This window comes from Oncorhynchus keta, chromosome 14 (assembly GCF_023373465.1).
Source record: "Oncorhynchus keta strain PuntledgeMale-10-30-2019 chromosome 14, Oket_V2, whole genome shotgun sequence".
Taxonomy (NCBI): Eukaryota; Metazoa; Chordata; class Actinopteri; order Salmoniformes; family Salmonidae; genus Oncorhynchus; species Oncorhynchus keta.
Window position 1 is genome coordinate 9,854,102 of NC_068434.1, and position 15,420 is coordinate 9,869,521.

General features: G+C 53.5%; 1 protein-coding gene across 22 annotated transcripts in view; it reads right to left on the reverse strand.

Moving 5' to 3' along the window:
- Nucleotides 1-3,268: 3,268 nt before the first annotated feature.
- si:dkey-215k6.1 (transmembrane protein 132C) overlaps nucleotides 3,269-15,420 on the reverse strand; it is a 503,239-nt gene continuing 491,087 nt past the window's right edge. The window contains exons 8-12 of one of the 22 annotated variants that reach the window (XM_052461012.1): nucleotides 9,900-10,085; nucleotides 6,422-8,008; nucleotides 6,151-6,301; nucleotides 5,587-6,056; nucleotides 3,269-3,598 (exon numbers count right to left, since the gene is read on the reverse strand). In XM_052461012.1, the coding sequence (XP_052316972.1) occupies nucleotides 6,788-8,008; nucleotides 9,900-10,085 (1,407 nt within the window). In that variant the 3' untranslated portion in view covers nucleotides 3,269-3,598; nucleotides 5,587-6,056; nucleotides 6,151-6,301; nucleotides 6,422-6,787. The other 21 variants (XM_052461018.1, XM_052461016.1, XM_052461011.1 and 18 more) reach the window with 21 other exon arrangements.

The following is a 15,420-nucleotide window of genomic DNA, read 5'->3' on the forward strand; positions in this document are numbered from 1 at the left end:
CCAGCCTCTGTCATCTCTTCCTCATCACTCTACCCAGCCTCTGTCATCTCTTCCTCATCACTCTACCCAGCCTCTGTCATCTCTTCCTCATCACTCTACCCAGCCTCTGTCATCTCTTCCTCATCACTCTACCCAGCCTCTGTCATCTCTTCCTCATCACTCTACCCAGCCTCTGTCATCTCTTCCTCATCACTCTACCCAGCCTCTGTCATCTCTTCCTCATCACTCTACCCAGCCTCTGTCATCTCTTCCTCATCACTCTACCCAGCCTCTGTCATCTCTTCCTCATCACTCTACCCAGCCTCTGTCATCTCTTCCCTCATCTCTCACCCAGCCTCTGTCATCTCTTCCTCATCTACCCAGCCTCTGTCATCTCTTCCTCATCACTCTACCCAGCCTCTGTCATCTCTTCCTCATCACTCTACCCAGCCTCTGTCATCTCTTCCTCATCACTCTACCCAGCCTCTGTCATCTCTTCCTTCTCTCAGCCTCTGTCATCTCTTCCTCATCACTCTACCCAGCCTCTGTCATCTCTTCCTCATCACTCTACCCAGCCTCTGTCATCTCTTCCTCATCACTCTACCCAGCCTCTGTCATCTCTTCCTCATCACTCTACCCAGCCTCTGTCATCTCTTCCTCATCACTCTACCCAGCCTCTGTCATCTCTTCCTCATCACTCTACCCAGCCTCTGTCATCTCTTCCTCATCACTCTACCCAGCCTCTGTCATCTCTTCCTCATCACTCTACCCAGCCTCTGTCATCTCTTCCTCATCTCTACCCAGCCTCTGTCATCTCTTCCTCAGCTCTACCCAGCCTCTGTCATCTCTTCCTCATCACTCTACCCAGCCTCTGTCATCTCTTCCTCATCACTCTACCCAGCCTCTGTCATCTCTTCCTCATCACTCTACCCAGCCTCTGTCATCTCTTCCTCAGCCTCTGTCATCTCTTCCTCATCACTCTACCCAGCCTCTGTCATCTCTTCCTCATCACTCTACCCAGCCTCTGTCATCTCTTCCTCATCACTCTACCCAGCCTCTGTCATCTCTTCCTCATCACTCTACCCAGCCCAGCCTCTGTCATCTCTTCCTCTGTCATCTCTACCCACCCAGCCTCTGTCCCTCTGTCATCTCTTCCTCTCATCACTCACTCTACCCAGCCTCTGTCATCTCTTCCTCATCACTCTACCCAGCCTCTGTCATCTCTTCCTCATCACTCTACCCAGCCTCTGTCATCTCTTCCTCATCACTCTACCCAGCCTCTGTCATCTCTTCCTCATCACTCTACCCAGCCTCTGTCATCTCTTCCTCATCACTCTACCCAGCCTCTGTCGTCTCTTCCTGGTCACTCTCTACCCAGCCTCTGTCATCTCTTCCTCATCACTCTACCCAGCCTCTGTCATCTCTTCCTCATCACTCTACCCAGCCTCTGTCATCTCTTCCTCATCACTCTACCCAGCCTCTGTCATCTCTTCCTCATCACTCTACCCAGCCTCTGTCATCTCTTCCTCATCACTCTACCCAGCCTCTGTCATCTCTTCCTCATCACTCTACCCAGCCTCTGTCATCTCTTCTTCCTCAGCCTCTGTCATCTCTTCCTCATCACTCTACCCAGCCTCTGTCATCTCTTCCTCATCACTCTACCCAGCCTCTGTCATCTCTTCCTCATCACTCTACCCAGCCTCTGTCATCTCTTCCTCATCACTCTACCCAGCCTCTGTCATCTCTTCCTCATCTCTCTCTACCCAGCCTCTGTCATCTCTTCCTCATCACTCTACCCAGCCTCTGTCATCTCTTCCTCATCACTCTACCCAGCCTCTGTCATCTCTTCCTCATCACTCTACCCAGCCTCTGTCATCTCTTCCTCATCACTCTACCCAGCCTCTGTCATCTCTTCCTCATCACTCTACCCAGCCTCTGTCATCTCTTCCTCATCACTCTACCCAGCCTCTGTCATCTCTTCCTCATCACTCTACCCAGCCTCTGTCATCTCTTCCTCATCACTCTACCCAGCCTCTGTCATCTCTTCCTCATCACTCTACCCAGCCTCTGTCATCTCTTCCTCATCACTCTACCCACCCTCTGTCATCTCTTCCTGGTCTCTCTCTACCCAGCCTCTGTCATCTCTTCCTCATCACTCTACCCAGCCTCTGTCATCTCTTCCTCGTCACTCTCTACCCACCCTCTGTCATCTCTTCCTCATCACTCTACCCAGCCTCTGTCATCTCTTCCTCATCACTCTACCCAGCCTCTGTCATCTCTTCCTCATCTCTCTACCCAGCCTCTGTCATCTCTTCCTCATCAGCCTCTGTCAGCCTCTGTCATCTCTTCCTCATCACTCTACCCAGCCTCTGTCATCTCTTCCTCATCACTCTACCCAGCCTCTGTCATCTCTTCCTCATCACTCTACCCAGCCTCTGTCATCTCTTCCTCATCACTCTACTCCAGCCTCTGTCATCTCTTCCTCATCACTCTACCCAGCCTCTGTCATCTCTTCCTCATCACTCTACCCAGCCTCTGTCATCTCTTCCTCATCACTCTACCCAGCCTCTGTCATCTCTTCCTCATCACTCTACCCAGCCTCTGTCATCTCTTCCTCTCTCTGTCACTCTACCCAGCCTCTGTCATCTCTTCCTCATCACTCTACCCAGCCTCTGTCATCTCTTCCTCATCACTCTACCCAGCCTCTGTCATCTCTTCCTCATCACTCTACCCAGCCTCTGTCATCTCTTCCTCATCACTCTACCCAGCCTCTGTCATCTCTTCCTCATCACTCTACCCAGCCTCTGTCATCTCTTCCTCATCACTCTACCCAGCCTCTGTCTGTCATCTCTTCCTCATCACTCTACCCAGCCTCTGTCATCTCTTCCTCATCACTCTACCCAGCCTCTGTCATCTCTTCCTCATCACTCTACCCAGCCTCTGTCATCTCTTCCTTCTCTACCCAGCCTCTGTCATCTCTTCCTCATCTCTACCCAGCCTCTGTCATCTCTTCCTCATCACTCTACCCAGCCTCTGTCATCTCTTCCTCATCACTCTACCCAGCCTCTGTCATCTCTTCCTCATCACTCTACCCAGCCTCTGTCATCTCTTCCTCATCACTCTCTACCCAGCCTCTGTCATCTCTTCCTGGTCTCTTCCTCTACCCAGCCTCTGTCATCTCTTCCTCATCACTCTACCCAGCCTCTGTCATCTCTTCCTCATCACTCTACCCAGCCTCTGTCATCTCTTCTTCCTCTACCCAGCCTCTGTCATCTCTTCCTCATCTACCCAGCCTCTGTCATCTCTTCCTCATCACTCTACCCAGCCTCTGTCATCTCTTCCTCATCACTCTACCCACCCTCTGTCATCTCTTCCTCATCACTCTACCCAGCCTCTGTCATCTCTTCCTCATCACTCTACCCACCCTCTGTCATCTCTTCCTGGTCACTCTCTACCCAGCCTCTGTCATCTCTTCCTCATCACTCTACCCAGCCTCTGTCATCTCTTCCTGGTCACTCTCTACCCAGCCTCTGTCATCTCTTCCTCATCACTCTACCCAGCCTCTGTCATCTCTTCCTGGTCACTCTCTACCCAGCCTCTGTCATCTCTTCCTCATCACCTCTCTACCCAGCCTCTGTCACTCTCTACCCAGCCTCTGTCATCTCTTCCTACCCAGCCTCATCTCTTCCTCTACCCAGCCTCTGTCATCTCTTCCTGGTCACTCTACCCAGCCTCTGTCATCTCTTCCTCATCACTCTACCCAGCCTCTGTCATCTCTTCCTGGTCACTCTACCCACCCAGTCATCTCTTCATCTCTTCCTCTGTCATCTCTTCCTCATCACTCTACCCAGCCTCTGTCATCTCTTCCTGGTCACTCTCTACCCAGCCTCTGTCATCTCTTCCTCATCACTCTCTACCCAGCCTCTGTCATCTCTTCCTGGTCACTCTACCCAGCCTCTGTCATCTCTTCCTTCTCTACCCAGCCTCTGTCATCTCTTCCTCTGTCATCTCTCTACCCAGCCTCTGTCATCTCTTCCTGGTCACTCTCTACCCAGCCTCTGTCATCTCTTCCTTCTCTACCCAGCCTCTGTCATCTCTTCCTGGTCACTCTCTACCCACCCTCTGTCATCTCTTCCTGGTCACTCTCTACCCAGCCTCTGTCATCTCTTCCTCATCACTCTCTACCCAGCCTCTGTCATCTCTTCCTCATCCTCTACCCAGCCTCTGTCGTCTCTTCCTGGTCACCCTCTGTCATCTCTTCCTCACCTCTACCCAGCCTCTGTCATCTCTTCCTGGTCACTCTACCCAGCCTCTGTCATCTCTTCCTCATCCTCTGCCTCTGTCATCTCTTCCTGGTCACTCTCTACCCAGCCTCTGTCATCTCTTCCTGGTCACTCTCTACCCACCCTCTGTCATCTCTTCCTGGTCACTCTCTACCCAGCCTCTGTCATCTCTTCCTGGTCACTCTCTACCCAGCCTCTGTCATCTCTTCCTGGTCACTCTCTACCCACCCTCTGTCATCTCTTCCTCATCACTCTACCCAGCCTCTGTCATCTCTTCCTGGTCACTCTCTACCCAGCCTCTGTCGTCTCTTCCTGGTCACTCTCTACCCAGCCTCTGTCATCTCTTCCTGGTCACTCTCTACCCAGCCTCTGTCATCTCTTCCTGGTCACTCTCTACCCAGCCTCTGTCATCTCTTCCTGGTCACTCTCTACCCAGCCTCTGTCATCTCTTCCTCATCACTCTACCCAGCCTCTGTCATCTCTTCCTGGTCACTCTCTACCCACCCTCTGTCGTCTCTTCCTGGTCACTCTCTACCCAGCCTCTGTCGTCTCTTCCTGGTCACTCTCTACCCACCCTCTGTCATCTCTTCCTGGTCACTCTCTCCAGCCTCTGTCATCTCTTCCTGTCTCTCTACCCAGCCTCTGTCATCTCTTCCTGGTCACTCTCTACCCAGCCTCTGTCATCTCTTCCTGGTCACTCTCTACCCAGCCTCTGTCGTCTCTTCCTGGTCACTCTCTACCCAGCCTCTGTCTTCTCTTCTCTTCCTGGTCACTTCTCTACCCAGCCTCTGTCGTCTCTTCCTGGTCACTCTTCTACCCACCCTCTGTCATCTCTTCCTGGTCACTCTCTACCCAGCCTCTGTCATCTCTTCCTGGTCACTCTCTCTCTTCCTCTGTCATCTCTCCTCTACCCAGCCTCTGTCATCTCTTCCTGGTCACTCTCTACCCAGCCTCTGTCATCTCTTCCTGGTCACTCTCTACCCAGCCTCTGTCGTCTCTTCCTGGTCACTCTCTACCCAGCCTCTGTCGTCTCTTCCTGGTCACTCTCTACCCAGCCTCTGTCATCTCTTCCTGGTCACTCTCTACCCAGCCTCTGTCATCTCTTCCTGGTCACTCTCTACCCAGCCTCTGTCATCTCTTCCTGGTCACTCTCTACCCACCCTCTGTCGTCTCTTCCTGGTCACTCTCTACCCAGCCTCTGTCGTCTCTTCCTGGTCACTCTCTACCCAGCCTCTGTCGTCTCTTCCTCGTCACTCTCTACCCACCCTCTGTCGTCTCTTCCTGGTCACTCTCTACCCACCCTCTGTCGTCTCTTCCTGGTCACTCTCTACCCAGCCTCTGTCATCTCTTCCTGGTCACTCTCTACCCAGCCTCTGTCATCTCTTCCTGGTCACTCTCTACCCAGCCTCTGTCATCTCTTCCTGGTCACTCTCTACCCACCCTCTGTCATCTCTTCCTGGTCACTCTCTACCCACCCTCTGTCATCTCTTCCTGGTCACTCTCTACCCACCATCTGTCGTCTCTTCCTGGTCACTCTCTACCCAGCCTCTGTCGTCTCTTCCTGGTCACTCTCTACCCAGCCTCTGTCATCTCTTCCTGGTCACTCTCTACCCAGCTTCTGTCGTCTCTTCCTGGTCACCTTCTCTCCTTATCCCCTGTCCTTCCCCATACCGACCATCTGTCCTCTCTTCCTGGTCACCTTCTCTCCTTATCCCCTGTCCTTCCCCATACCGACCCTCTGTCGTCTCTTCCTGGTCACTCTCTACCCAGCCTCTGTCGTCTCTTCCTGGTCACCTTCTCTCCTATCCCCTGTCCTTCCCCATACCGTTTCTCTGTCGTCTCTTCCTGGTCACTCTCTACCCACCCTCTGTCGTCTCTTCCTGGTCACTCTCTACCCACCCTCTGTCGTCTCTTCCTCGTCACTCTCTACCCAGCCTCTGTCGTCTCTTCCTGGTCACTCTCTACCCACCCTCTGTCGTCTCTTCCTGGTCACTCTCTACCCAGCCTCTGTCATCTCTTCCTGGTCACTCTCTACCCAGCTTCTGTCGTCTCTTCCTGGTCACCTTCTCTCCTTATCCCCTGTCCTTCCCCATACCGACCATCTGTCCTCTCTTCCTGGTCACCTTCTCTCCTTATCCCCTGTCCTTCCCCATACCGACCCTCTGTCGTCTCTTCCTGGTCACTCTCTACCCAGCCTCTGTCGTCTCTTCCTGGTCACCTTCTCTCCTATCCCCTGTCCTTCCCCATACCGACCCTCTGTCGTCTCTTCCTGGTCACTCTCTACCCACCATCTGTCGTGTCTCCCTGGTCACCTTCTCTCCTTATCCCCTGTCCTTCCCCATACCGACCCTCTGTCCTCTCTTCCTGGTCACCTTCTCTCCTATCCCCTGTCCTTCTCTCTACCCACCTCTCTCTTCTCTCTCTCTCTCTCTCTCTCTCTCTCTCTCTCTCTCTCTCTCTCTCTCTCTCTCTCTCTCTCTCTCTCTCTCTCTCTCTCTCTCTCTGTCTCTCTCCCTCTCTCTCTCTCACAGATTGTCTTGTAGCCTCTCCATGTAGGTTCTGATCTCTGCCGATGGACCCAGGTCCATGTCCTGGCACACCCACTTGATATCGTCCTCGTTGCCAATGAGGATGGAGTTAGTGTAGGGCCCCCCATCGTCAGGCAGCACTGTGGCGAAGGAAGTGAACTTAACCCGCTTGCGCTTGGCAGCGCTGGGGGAGTTGTTGAGAGGCTCTGCCTTGCCTGCTGGGTCCTTGCCGGCGCACTGCCGGGGCTCTGAGAGGGAGCGGGGGAGGGTCTGGCCATGGGTGGAGGTCCTCTGCACCTCCACATTACCCCCTCCGTTGAGCAGATACTTGCTCTCCTCGTAGCCCTCACTCCGATCAATGATGGTGGTGCACTCGTCCTGGTGCGGCGACTGGCGCTGGTCACTGTGGTGTTCCAGCAGGTCGGCCTCGTTGCCCAGCCATACCCAGTCGTGGGCGTGGTTCATATTGCCTTGCTCCAGCGCGGGCAGCTGCTTGTGACGGTAGCGGAAGGCAAAGCTCACACAGTTGATGAGGAACACCAGGATGGCCAGGCAGAAGACCCCCAGCAGGGCGTACATGCCGATCTCCAGGTCGGATAAACCCCGGAGGGTCTGAGACAGGTCGCTCTCCGCGCCCCCAGGTACGTCCACCTGGGCAGGGAAGCTGGTGTAGTCCACGGGGGCGTTCTGGCCCCCCGTCCCCCGGTTGTTGCCCCCACTGCTGTGCTTGTTGCCTCCAGCCCGGTGGGTGACAGCGGTCTTAGTGGTGGTGCTAGTCTTCCTCATGGCGCCCTCCTCACGGTCTGAAGCAGCGTTGGTGTGCTTCCAGCCGTCCGATCCAGCCTTGTCTCCCTCCAGGCCCTTCTGTCTCTGGTCGCTGGTGCTGTTATCCAGCCCGCCCTCTCCCTCGTCCTGGCCCCTCAGCTCCACGTCGTTCTGGCCAAACTTGACCCTGACGCTGCCCACACCCATACCCAGGACACTCTTCCTCTTAGACTTCTGGCAGGTCTCGGAGATGACCATCTCCACTCGGACCAGCGGTCCCTGGCCCTCACCCTCAGCCACCACCACGGGCCAGCGCAGTGGCTGCTCCTGATAGGTGGACACCACCGCCTCATCCAGGGAGGTGGCGCTCAGCGTGAAGTCTCTGGGGTCGTAGATGTCGAGGGGAGTTACAGAGCCGTCACTGTACTGGATCCAGGCGCTGATGACAGCTTCCTGTGTGGGTTGGAGAAGCAAAGGAAGCCAAAGGAAAATAAAACAAAAGAGAGACAGAAAGAGCGAGAGAGAGAGACAGAGAGAGAGATGAGAGAGAGAGAGAGAGAGAGAGAGAGAGAGAGAGAGAGAGAGAGAGAGAGAGAGAGAGAGAGAGAGAGAGAGAGAGAGAGAGAGAGAGAGAGAGAGAGAGAGAGAGAGAGAGAGAGAGAGAGAGAGAGAGAGAGAGAGAGAGAGAGAGAGAGAGAGAGACAGAGAGAGACAGAGAGACAGAGAGACAGAGAGAGAGAGAGTGACAGAGAGAGAGACAGACAAGAGACAGACAAGAGAGAGAGAGACAGAGGGAGAAAGACAAGACAGAGTGAGTCACTACGACCCAGGCTCCGTTTTTCTCTTGGCCTTGGCAGCTAAACACCATCTCAATCTCAATGGAAAATGAATGGCCTCAGCCTCTATCAGGCCTGACAATAACATGGGGAAATATTCTGGCAAGTAACTGAATTTGAGTTGTTAAACATTCTATACAATTGTGTGATTTATAACAAAGCAAAGCCAAAAGTGTTTGTCTTCCCTCACCCCAAACTCATTAAAGTATTAATTTCCACCTATAAAAGTGAAAACTCCATTACTTTTTAATCCAGAAAGAATTCTTTAAAAAGTCAGTCACAACTAAACCATCCCAGAAAAGTAATTAAGCGTCTATGTTGGAAACAACAACTTACCCCCTTGATAACAGAGAGATACATAGAAACTAAGCAATACTTAAGGGAACTAACTGCAGGTTAATAACAATTACTGTATACTGCCAATGAAAATAAAACCCTGGGATATAATTACCCAAGGCTACATGCATATAGTACACTGTAGATCAGTATACACAGTACAGGTATATGTTTTCACCAGAGAATGAAAATAAAACCCTGAGATATAATTACCCAAGGCTACATGCATATAGTACACTGTAGATCAGTATACACAGTACAGGTATATGTTTTCACCAGAGAAACTACAGAGACGTGAGCATCATAGATTGAGAAGGATTTTTCCCCTTGGATATGTTCACTGGGAGATGTGCCTGAGGTCAAAGCAAAATAATTTTGGATTACATTTTCAAACTACTAGAGAATGTTTAATTCATTCATTCATCCTTTAACCTGAGGCATATGTGCAGTATGTCTGTGCAAAAAATTCTGCTCGGAGAAAATTGTATTTATTTATTTTTACCAGCAGGTCCTGGGCGGTAGTGGTCAGTGTGTGTGTGTGTGTGTGTGTGTGATTTTTGTGTGTGTGTATGTTGTGTGTGTGTGAGATGTGCCTGAGGTGTGTGTGTGTGTGTGTGTTTGTGTGTGTGGTGACCTGTTTTGTGCAAGGTCCTACTAGTGGAGAATGTTGTGTGTGTCATTCATTCATGTGTGTGTGTGTGTGTGTGTGTGTGTGTGTGTGTGGTGACCTGTTTGGGGCAAAAAGGTCCTGGGCGGAGTGGTCAGTGTGTGTGTGTGTGTGTGTGTGTTTGTGTGTTTACCAGTGTGTGTGTGTGTGTGTGTGTGTGTGTGTGTGTGTGTGTGTGTGGTGACCTGTTTGGGGCTGTGCAGCAGGTCCTGGGCGGTAGTGGTCAGTGTGTGTGTGTGTGTGTGTGTGTGTGTGTGTGTGTGTGTGTGTGTGTGTGTGTGTGTGTGTGTGTGTGTGTGTGTGTGTGTGTGTGTGTGTGTGTGTGTGTGTGTGTGTGTGTGTGTGTGTGTGTGTGTGTGTGTGTGTGTGTGTGTGTGTGTGGTGACCTGTTTGGGGCTGTGCAGCAGGTCCTGGGCGGTAGTGGTCAGTGTGTGTGTGTGTGTGTGTGTGTGTGTGTGTGTGTGTGTGTGTGTGTGTGTGTGTGTGTGTGTGTGTGTGTGGTGACCTGTTTGGGGCTGTGCAGCAGGTCCTGGGCGGTAGTGGTCAGTGCGATGACCTGGTTGCTTCCTGACTGCATGTTCATGGTTATAGACGCTACCAGCTGGACCCCCAGGTCTGTGATGGTCACCTTGTCATCTTTCACCGTTAAGGTCTTCTCTGCCAGGATAGAGTCGGACAAAGGGGACAGGACCTAGCAACCACAACAAGAAAAAACAACCACACTGGTTATATTGTTTTACATGGAGAGAAATTGATCATTTATTGTGTTATTTTTCATATTTATTTGGTAAATATTTTCTTATCTCTTCTTGAACTGCACTGTTGGTTAAGGGCTTGTAAGTAAGCATTTCACGGTAAGGTCTACACTTGTTGTATTCAGCATTTCACGGTAAGGTCCACACTTGTTGTATTCAGCATTTCACGGTAAGGTCTACACTTGTTGTATTCAGCATTTCACGGTAAGGTCTACACTTGTTGTATTCAGCATTTCACGGTAAGGTCTACACTTGTTGTATTCAGCATTTCACGGTAAGGTCTACACTTGTTGTATTCAGCGCATGTGACAATGTTTGATTTGATCCGGATACCACTGTAAGAGGTTAGCGTCCCCCATCTACAGCAAGTCAGCTGGTGTCGGCGTGGTTTAGAATACGGCCCCAAACTCTCTGTCTAGCTTTACCAGTATCTGTTCTCTGTCCAATAAAATACAACATTCTTTCAAATATATATTCTTTAAATTACAACTACAGCACAAAATGATATTTTGTGTACAAAAAATTATACAAAGAAATACTGTGGGTTCTCATCAGTTTGCAGGGGGTTCTCTTCAGGCTGCAGGGGGTTCTCTTCAGACTGCAGGGGGTTCTCTTCAGACTGCAGGGGGTTCTCTTCAGGCTGCAGGGGGTTCTCTTCAGACTGCAGGGGGTTCTCTTCAGTCTGCAGGGGTTCTCTTCAGGCTGCAGGGGTTCTCTTCAGACTGCAGGGGGTTCTCTTCAGGCTGCAGGGGGTTCTCTTCAGACTGCAGGGGTTCTCTTCAGACTGCAGGGGTTCTCTTCAGACTGCAGGGGTTCTCTTCAGACTGCAGGGGTTCTCTTCAGACTGCAGGGGGTTCTCTTCAGACTGCAGGGGTTCTCTTCAGACTGCAGGGGTTCTCTTCAGGCTGCAGGGGGTTCTCTTCAGACTGCAGGGGGTTCTCTTCAGACTGCAGGGGGTTCTCTTCAGACTGCAGGGGTTCTCTTCAGGCTGCAGGGGGTTCTCTTCAGACTGCAGGGGTTCTCTTCAGACTGCAGGGGGTTCTCTTCATGCTGCAGGGGTTCTCTTCAGACTGCAGGGGGTTCTCTTCAGGCTGCAGGGGGTTCTCTTCAGGCTGCAGGGGGTTCTCTTCAGACTGCAGAGGGTTCTCTTCAGACTGCAGGGGTTCTCTTCATGCTGCAGGGGTTCTCTTCAGGCTGCAGGGGTTCTCTTCAGGCTGCAGGGGTTCTCTTCAGGCTGCAGGGGGTTCTCTTCAGACTGCAGGGGTTCTCTTCAGACTGCAGGGGTTCTCTTCATGCTGCAGGGGGTTCTCTTCAGGCTGCAGGGGTTCTCTTCAGACTGCAGGGGGTTCTCTTCAGGCTGCAGGGGTTCTCTTCAGACTGCAGGGGGTTCTCTTCAGACTGCAGGGGTTCTCTTCAGGCTGCAGGGGGTTCTCTTCAGGCTGCAGGGGGTTCTCTTCAGACTGCAGGGGTTCTCTTCAGACTGCAGGGGTTCTCTTCAGGCTGCAGGGGTTCTCTTCAGACTGCAGGGGTTCTCTTCAGAGGGGGCTGCAGGGGGTTCTCTTCAGACTGCAGGGGTTCTCTTCAGGCTGCAGGGGGTTCTCTTCAGACTGCAGGGGTTCTCTTCAGGCTGCAGGGGGTTCTCTTCAGGCTGCAGGGGTTCTCTTCAGGCTGCAGGGGGTTCTCTTCAGACTGCAGAGGGTTCTCTTCAGACTGCAGGGGTTCTCTTCAGGCTGCAGGGGTTCTCTTCAGACTGCAGGGGTTCTCTTCAGGCTGCAGGGGTTCTGCAGGCTGCAGGGGGTTCTCTTCAGGACTGCAGGGGTTCTCTTCAGACTGCAGGGGTTCTCTTCATGCTGCAGGGGTTCTCTTCAGGCTGCAGGGGGTTCTCTTCAGACTGCAGGGGTTCTCTTCAGACTGCAGGGGTTCTCTTCAGGCTGCAGGGGTTCTCTTCAGACTGCAGGGGTTCTCTTCAGGCTGCAGGGGTTCTCTTCAGGCTGCAGGGGGTTCTCTTCAGACTGCAGGGGTTCTCTTCAGACTGCAGGGGTTCTCTTCAGGCTGCAGGGGTTCTCTTCAGGCTGCAGGGGTTCTCTTCAGACTGCAGGGGTTCTCTTCAGACTGCAGGGGTTCTCTTCAGACTGCAGGGGTTCTCTTCAGGCTGCAGGGGGTTCTCTTCAGGCTGCAGGGGTTCTCTTCAGACTGCAGGGGTTCTCTTCAGACTGCAGACTGGGGTTCTCTTCAGGCTGCAGGGGGTTCTCTTCAGACTGCAGGGGGTTCTCTTCAGACTGCAGGGGGTTCTCTTCAGACTGCAGGGGTTCTCTTCAGACTGCAGGGGGTTCTCTTCAGACTGCAGGGGTTCTCTTCAGGCTGCAGGGGTTCTCTTCAGGCTGCAGGGGTTCTCTTCAGACTGCAGGGGTTCTCTTCAGGCTGCAGGGGGTTCTCTTCAGGCTGCAGGGGGTTCTCTTCAGGCTGCAGGGGTTCTCTTCAGGCTGCAGGGGTTCTCTTCAGACTGCAGGGGTTCTCTTCAGACTGCAGGGGTTCTCTTCAGGCTGCAGGGGTTCTCTTCAGGCTGCAGGGGTTCTCTTCAGGCTGCAGGGGTTCTCTTCAGACTGCAGGGGTTCTCTTCAGACTGCAGGGGTTCTCTTCAGACTGCAGGGGTTCTCTTCAGGCTGCAGGGGGTTCTCTTCAGGCTGCAGGGGGTTCTCTTCAGACTGCAGGGGGTTCTCTTCAGACTGCAGGGGTTCTCTTCATGCTGCAGGGGGTTCTCTTCAGGCTGCAGGGGGTTCTCTTCAGACTGCAGGGGTTCTCTTCAGACTGCAGGGGGTTCTGTTCAGACTGCAGGGGGTTCTCTTCAGACTGCAGGGGTTCTCTTCATGCTGCAGGGGTTCTCTTCAGGCTGCAGGGGTTCTCTTCAGGCTGCAGGGGTTCTCTTCAGACTGCAGGAGATTCTCTTCAGGCTGCAGGGGTTCTCTTCAGACTGCAGGGGGTTCTCTTCAGGCTGCAGGGGGTTCTCAGACTGCAGGGGGTTCACTTCAGACTGCAGGGGTTCTCTTCAGACTGCAGGGGGTTCTCTTCAGGCTGCAGGGGGTTCTCTTCAGGCTGCAGGGGTTCTCTTCAGACTGCAGGCTGCAGGGGTTCTCTTCAGACTGCAGGGGGTTCTCTTCAGACTGCAGGGGGTTCTCTTCAGACTGCAGGGGTTCTCTTCAGACTGCAGGGGTTCTCTTCAGACTGCAGGGGGTTCTCTTCAGACTGCAGGGGGTTCTCTTCAGACTGCAGGGGTTCTCTTCAGGCTGCAGGGGGTTCTCTTCAGTCTGCAGGGGTTCTCTTCAGACTGCAGGGGTTCTCTTCAGGCTGCAGGGGTTCTCTTCAGGCTGCAGGGGTTCTCTTCAGACTGCAGGGGGTTCTCTTCAGACTGCAGGGGGTTCTCTTCAGACTGCAGGGGGTTCTCTTCAGGCTGCAGGGGGTTCTCTTCAGACTGCAGGGGGTTCTCTTCAGACTGCAGGGGTTCTCTTCAGACTGCAGGGGGTTCTCTTCAGACTGCAGGGGGTTCTCTTCAGACTGCAGGGGTTCTCTTCAGGCTGCAGGGGGTTCTCTTCAGACTGCAGGGGGTTCTCTTCAGGCTGCAGGGGGTTCTCTTCAGGCTGCAGGGGGTTCTCTTCAGGCTGCAGGGGGTTCTCTTCAGACTGCAGGGGATTCTCTTCAGGCTGCAGGGGGTTCTCTTCAGACTGCAGGGGGTTCTCTTCAGACTGCAGGGGGTTCTCTTCAGACTGCAGGGGGTTCTATTCAGACTGCAGGGGGTTCTCTTCAGACTGCAGGGGGTTCTCTTCAGACTGCAGGGGGTTCTCTTCAGACTGCAGGGGGTTCTCTTCAGACTGCAGGGGGTTCTCTTCAGGCTGCAGGGGGTTCTCTTCAGACTGCAGGGGGTTCTCTTCAGACTGCAGGGGGTTCTCTTCAGGCTGCAGGGGGTTCTCTTCAGGCTGCAGGGGGTTCTCTTCAGACTGCAGGGGTTCTCTTCAGACTGCAGGGGGTTCTCTTCAGGCTGCAGGGGGTTCTCTTCAGACTGCAGGGGGTTCTCTTCAGACTGCAGGGGGTTCTCTTCAGACTGCAGGGGGTTCTCTTCAGACTGCAGGGGGTTCTCTTCAGACTGCAGGGGGTTCTCTTCAGGCTGCAGGGGGTTCTCTTCAGACTGCAGGGGGTTCTCTTCAGACTGCAGGGGGTTCTCTTCAGACTGCAGGGGGTTCTCTTCAGACTGCAGGGGGTTCTCTTCAGACTGCAGGGGGTTCTCTTCAGACTGCAGGGGGTTCTATTCAGACTGCAGGGGTTCTCTTCAGGCTGCAGGGGTTCTCTTCAGACTGCAGGGGGTTCTCTTCAGACTGCAGGGGGTTCTCTTCAGACTGCAGGGGGTTCTCTTCAGGCTGCAGGGGGTTCTCTTCAGACTGCAGGGGTTCTCTTCAGACTGCAGGGTGTTCTGTTCAGACTGCAGGGGTTCTCTTCAGACTGCAGGGGTTCTCTTCAGGCTGCAGGGGTTCTCTTCAGGCTGCAGGGGGTTCTCTTCAGGCTGCAGGGGGTTGTCTTCAGACTGCAGGGGGTTCTCTTCAGGCTGCAGGGGTTCTCTTCAGACTGCAGGGGGTTCTCTTCAGACTGCAGGGGTTCTCTTCAGGCTGCAGGGGTTCTCTTCAGACTGCAGGGGGTTCTCTTCAGACTGCAGGGGTCAGACTGCAGGGGTTCTCTTCAGACTGCAGGGGGTTCTCTTCAGACTGCAGGGGTTCTCTTCAGACTGCAGGGGTTCTCTTCAGACTGCAGGGGGTTCTATTCAGACTTCAGGGGGCTGCAGGGGGTTCTCTTCAGACTGCAGGGGGTTCTCTTCAGACTGCAGGGGGTTCTCTTCAGACTGCAGGGGTTCTATTCAGACTGCAGGGGTTCTCTTCAGACTGCAGGGGTTCTCTTCAGGCTGCAGGGGGTTCTCTTCAGACTGCAGGGGGTTCTATTCAGACTGCAGGGGTTCTCTTCAGACTGCAGGGGTTCTCTTCATGCTGCAGGGGTTCTCTTCAGACTGCAGGGGTTCTCTTCAGACTGCAGGGGTTCTCTTCAGCTGCAGGGGGTTCTCTTCAGACTGCAGGGGTTCTCTTCAGACTGCAGGGGGTTCTCTTCAGACTGCTGGGGGTTCTCTTCAGACTGCAGGGGGTTCTCTTCAGACTGCAGGGGTTCTCTTCAGACTGCATGTGGGGGTTCTCTTCAGGCTGGAGAGGGAGGGGTTGAAACTTCAGACTGCAGGGG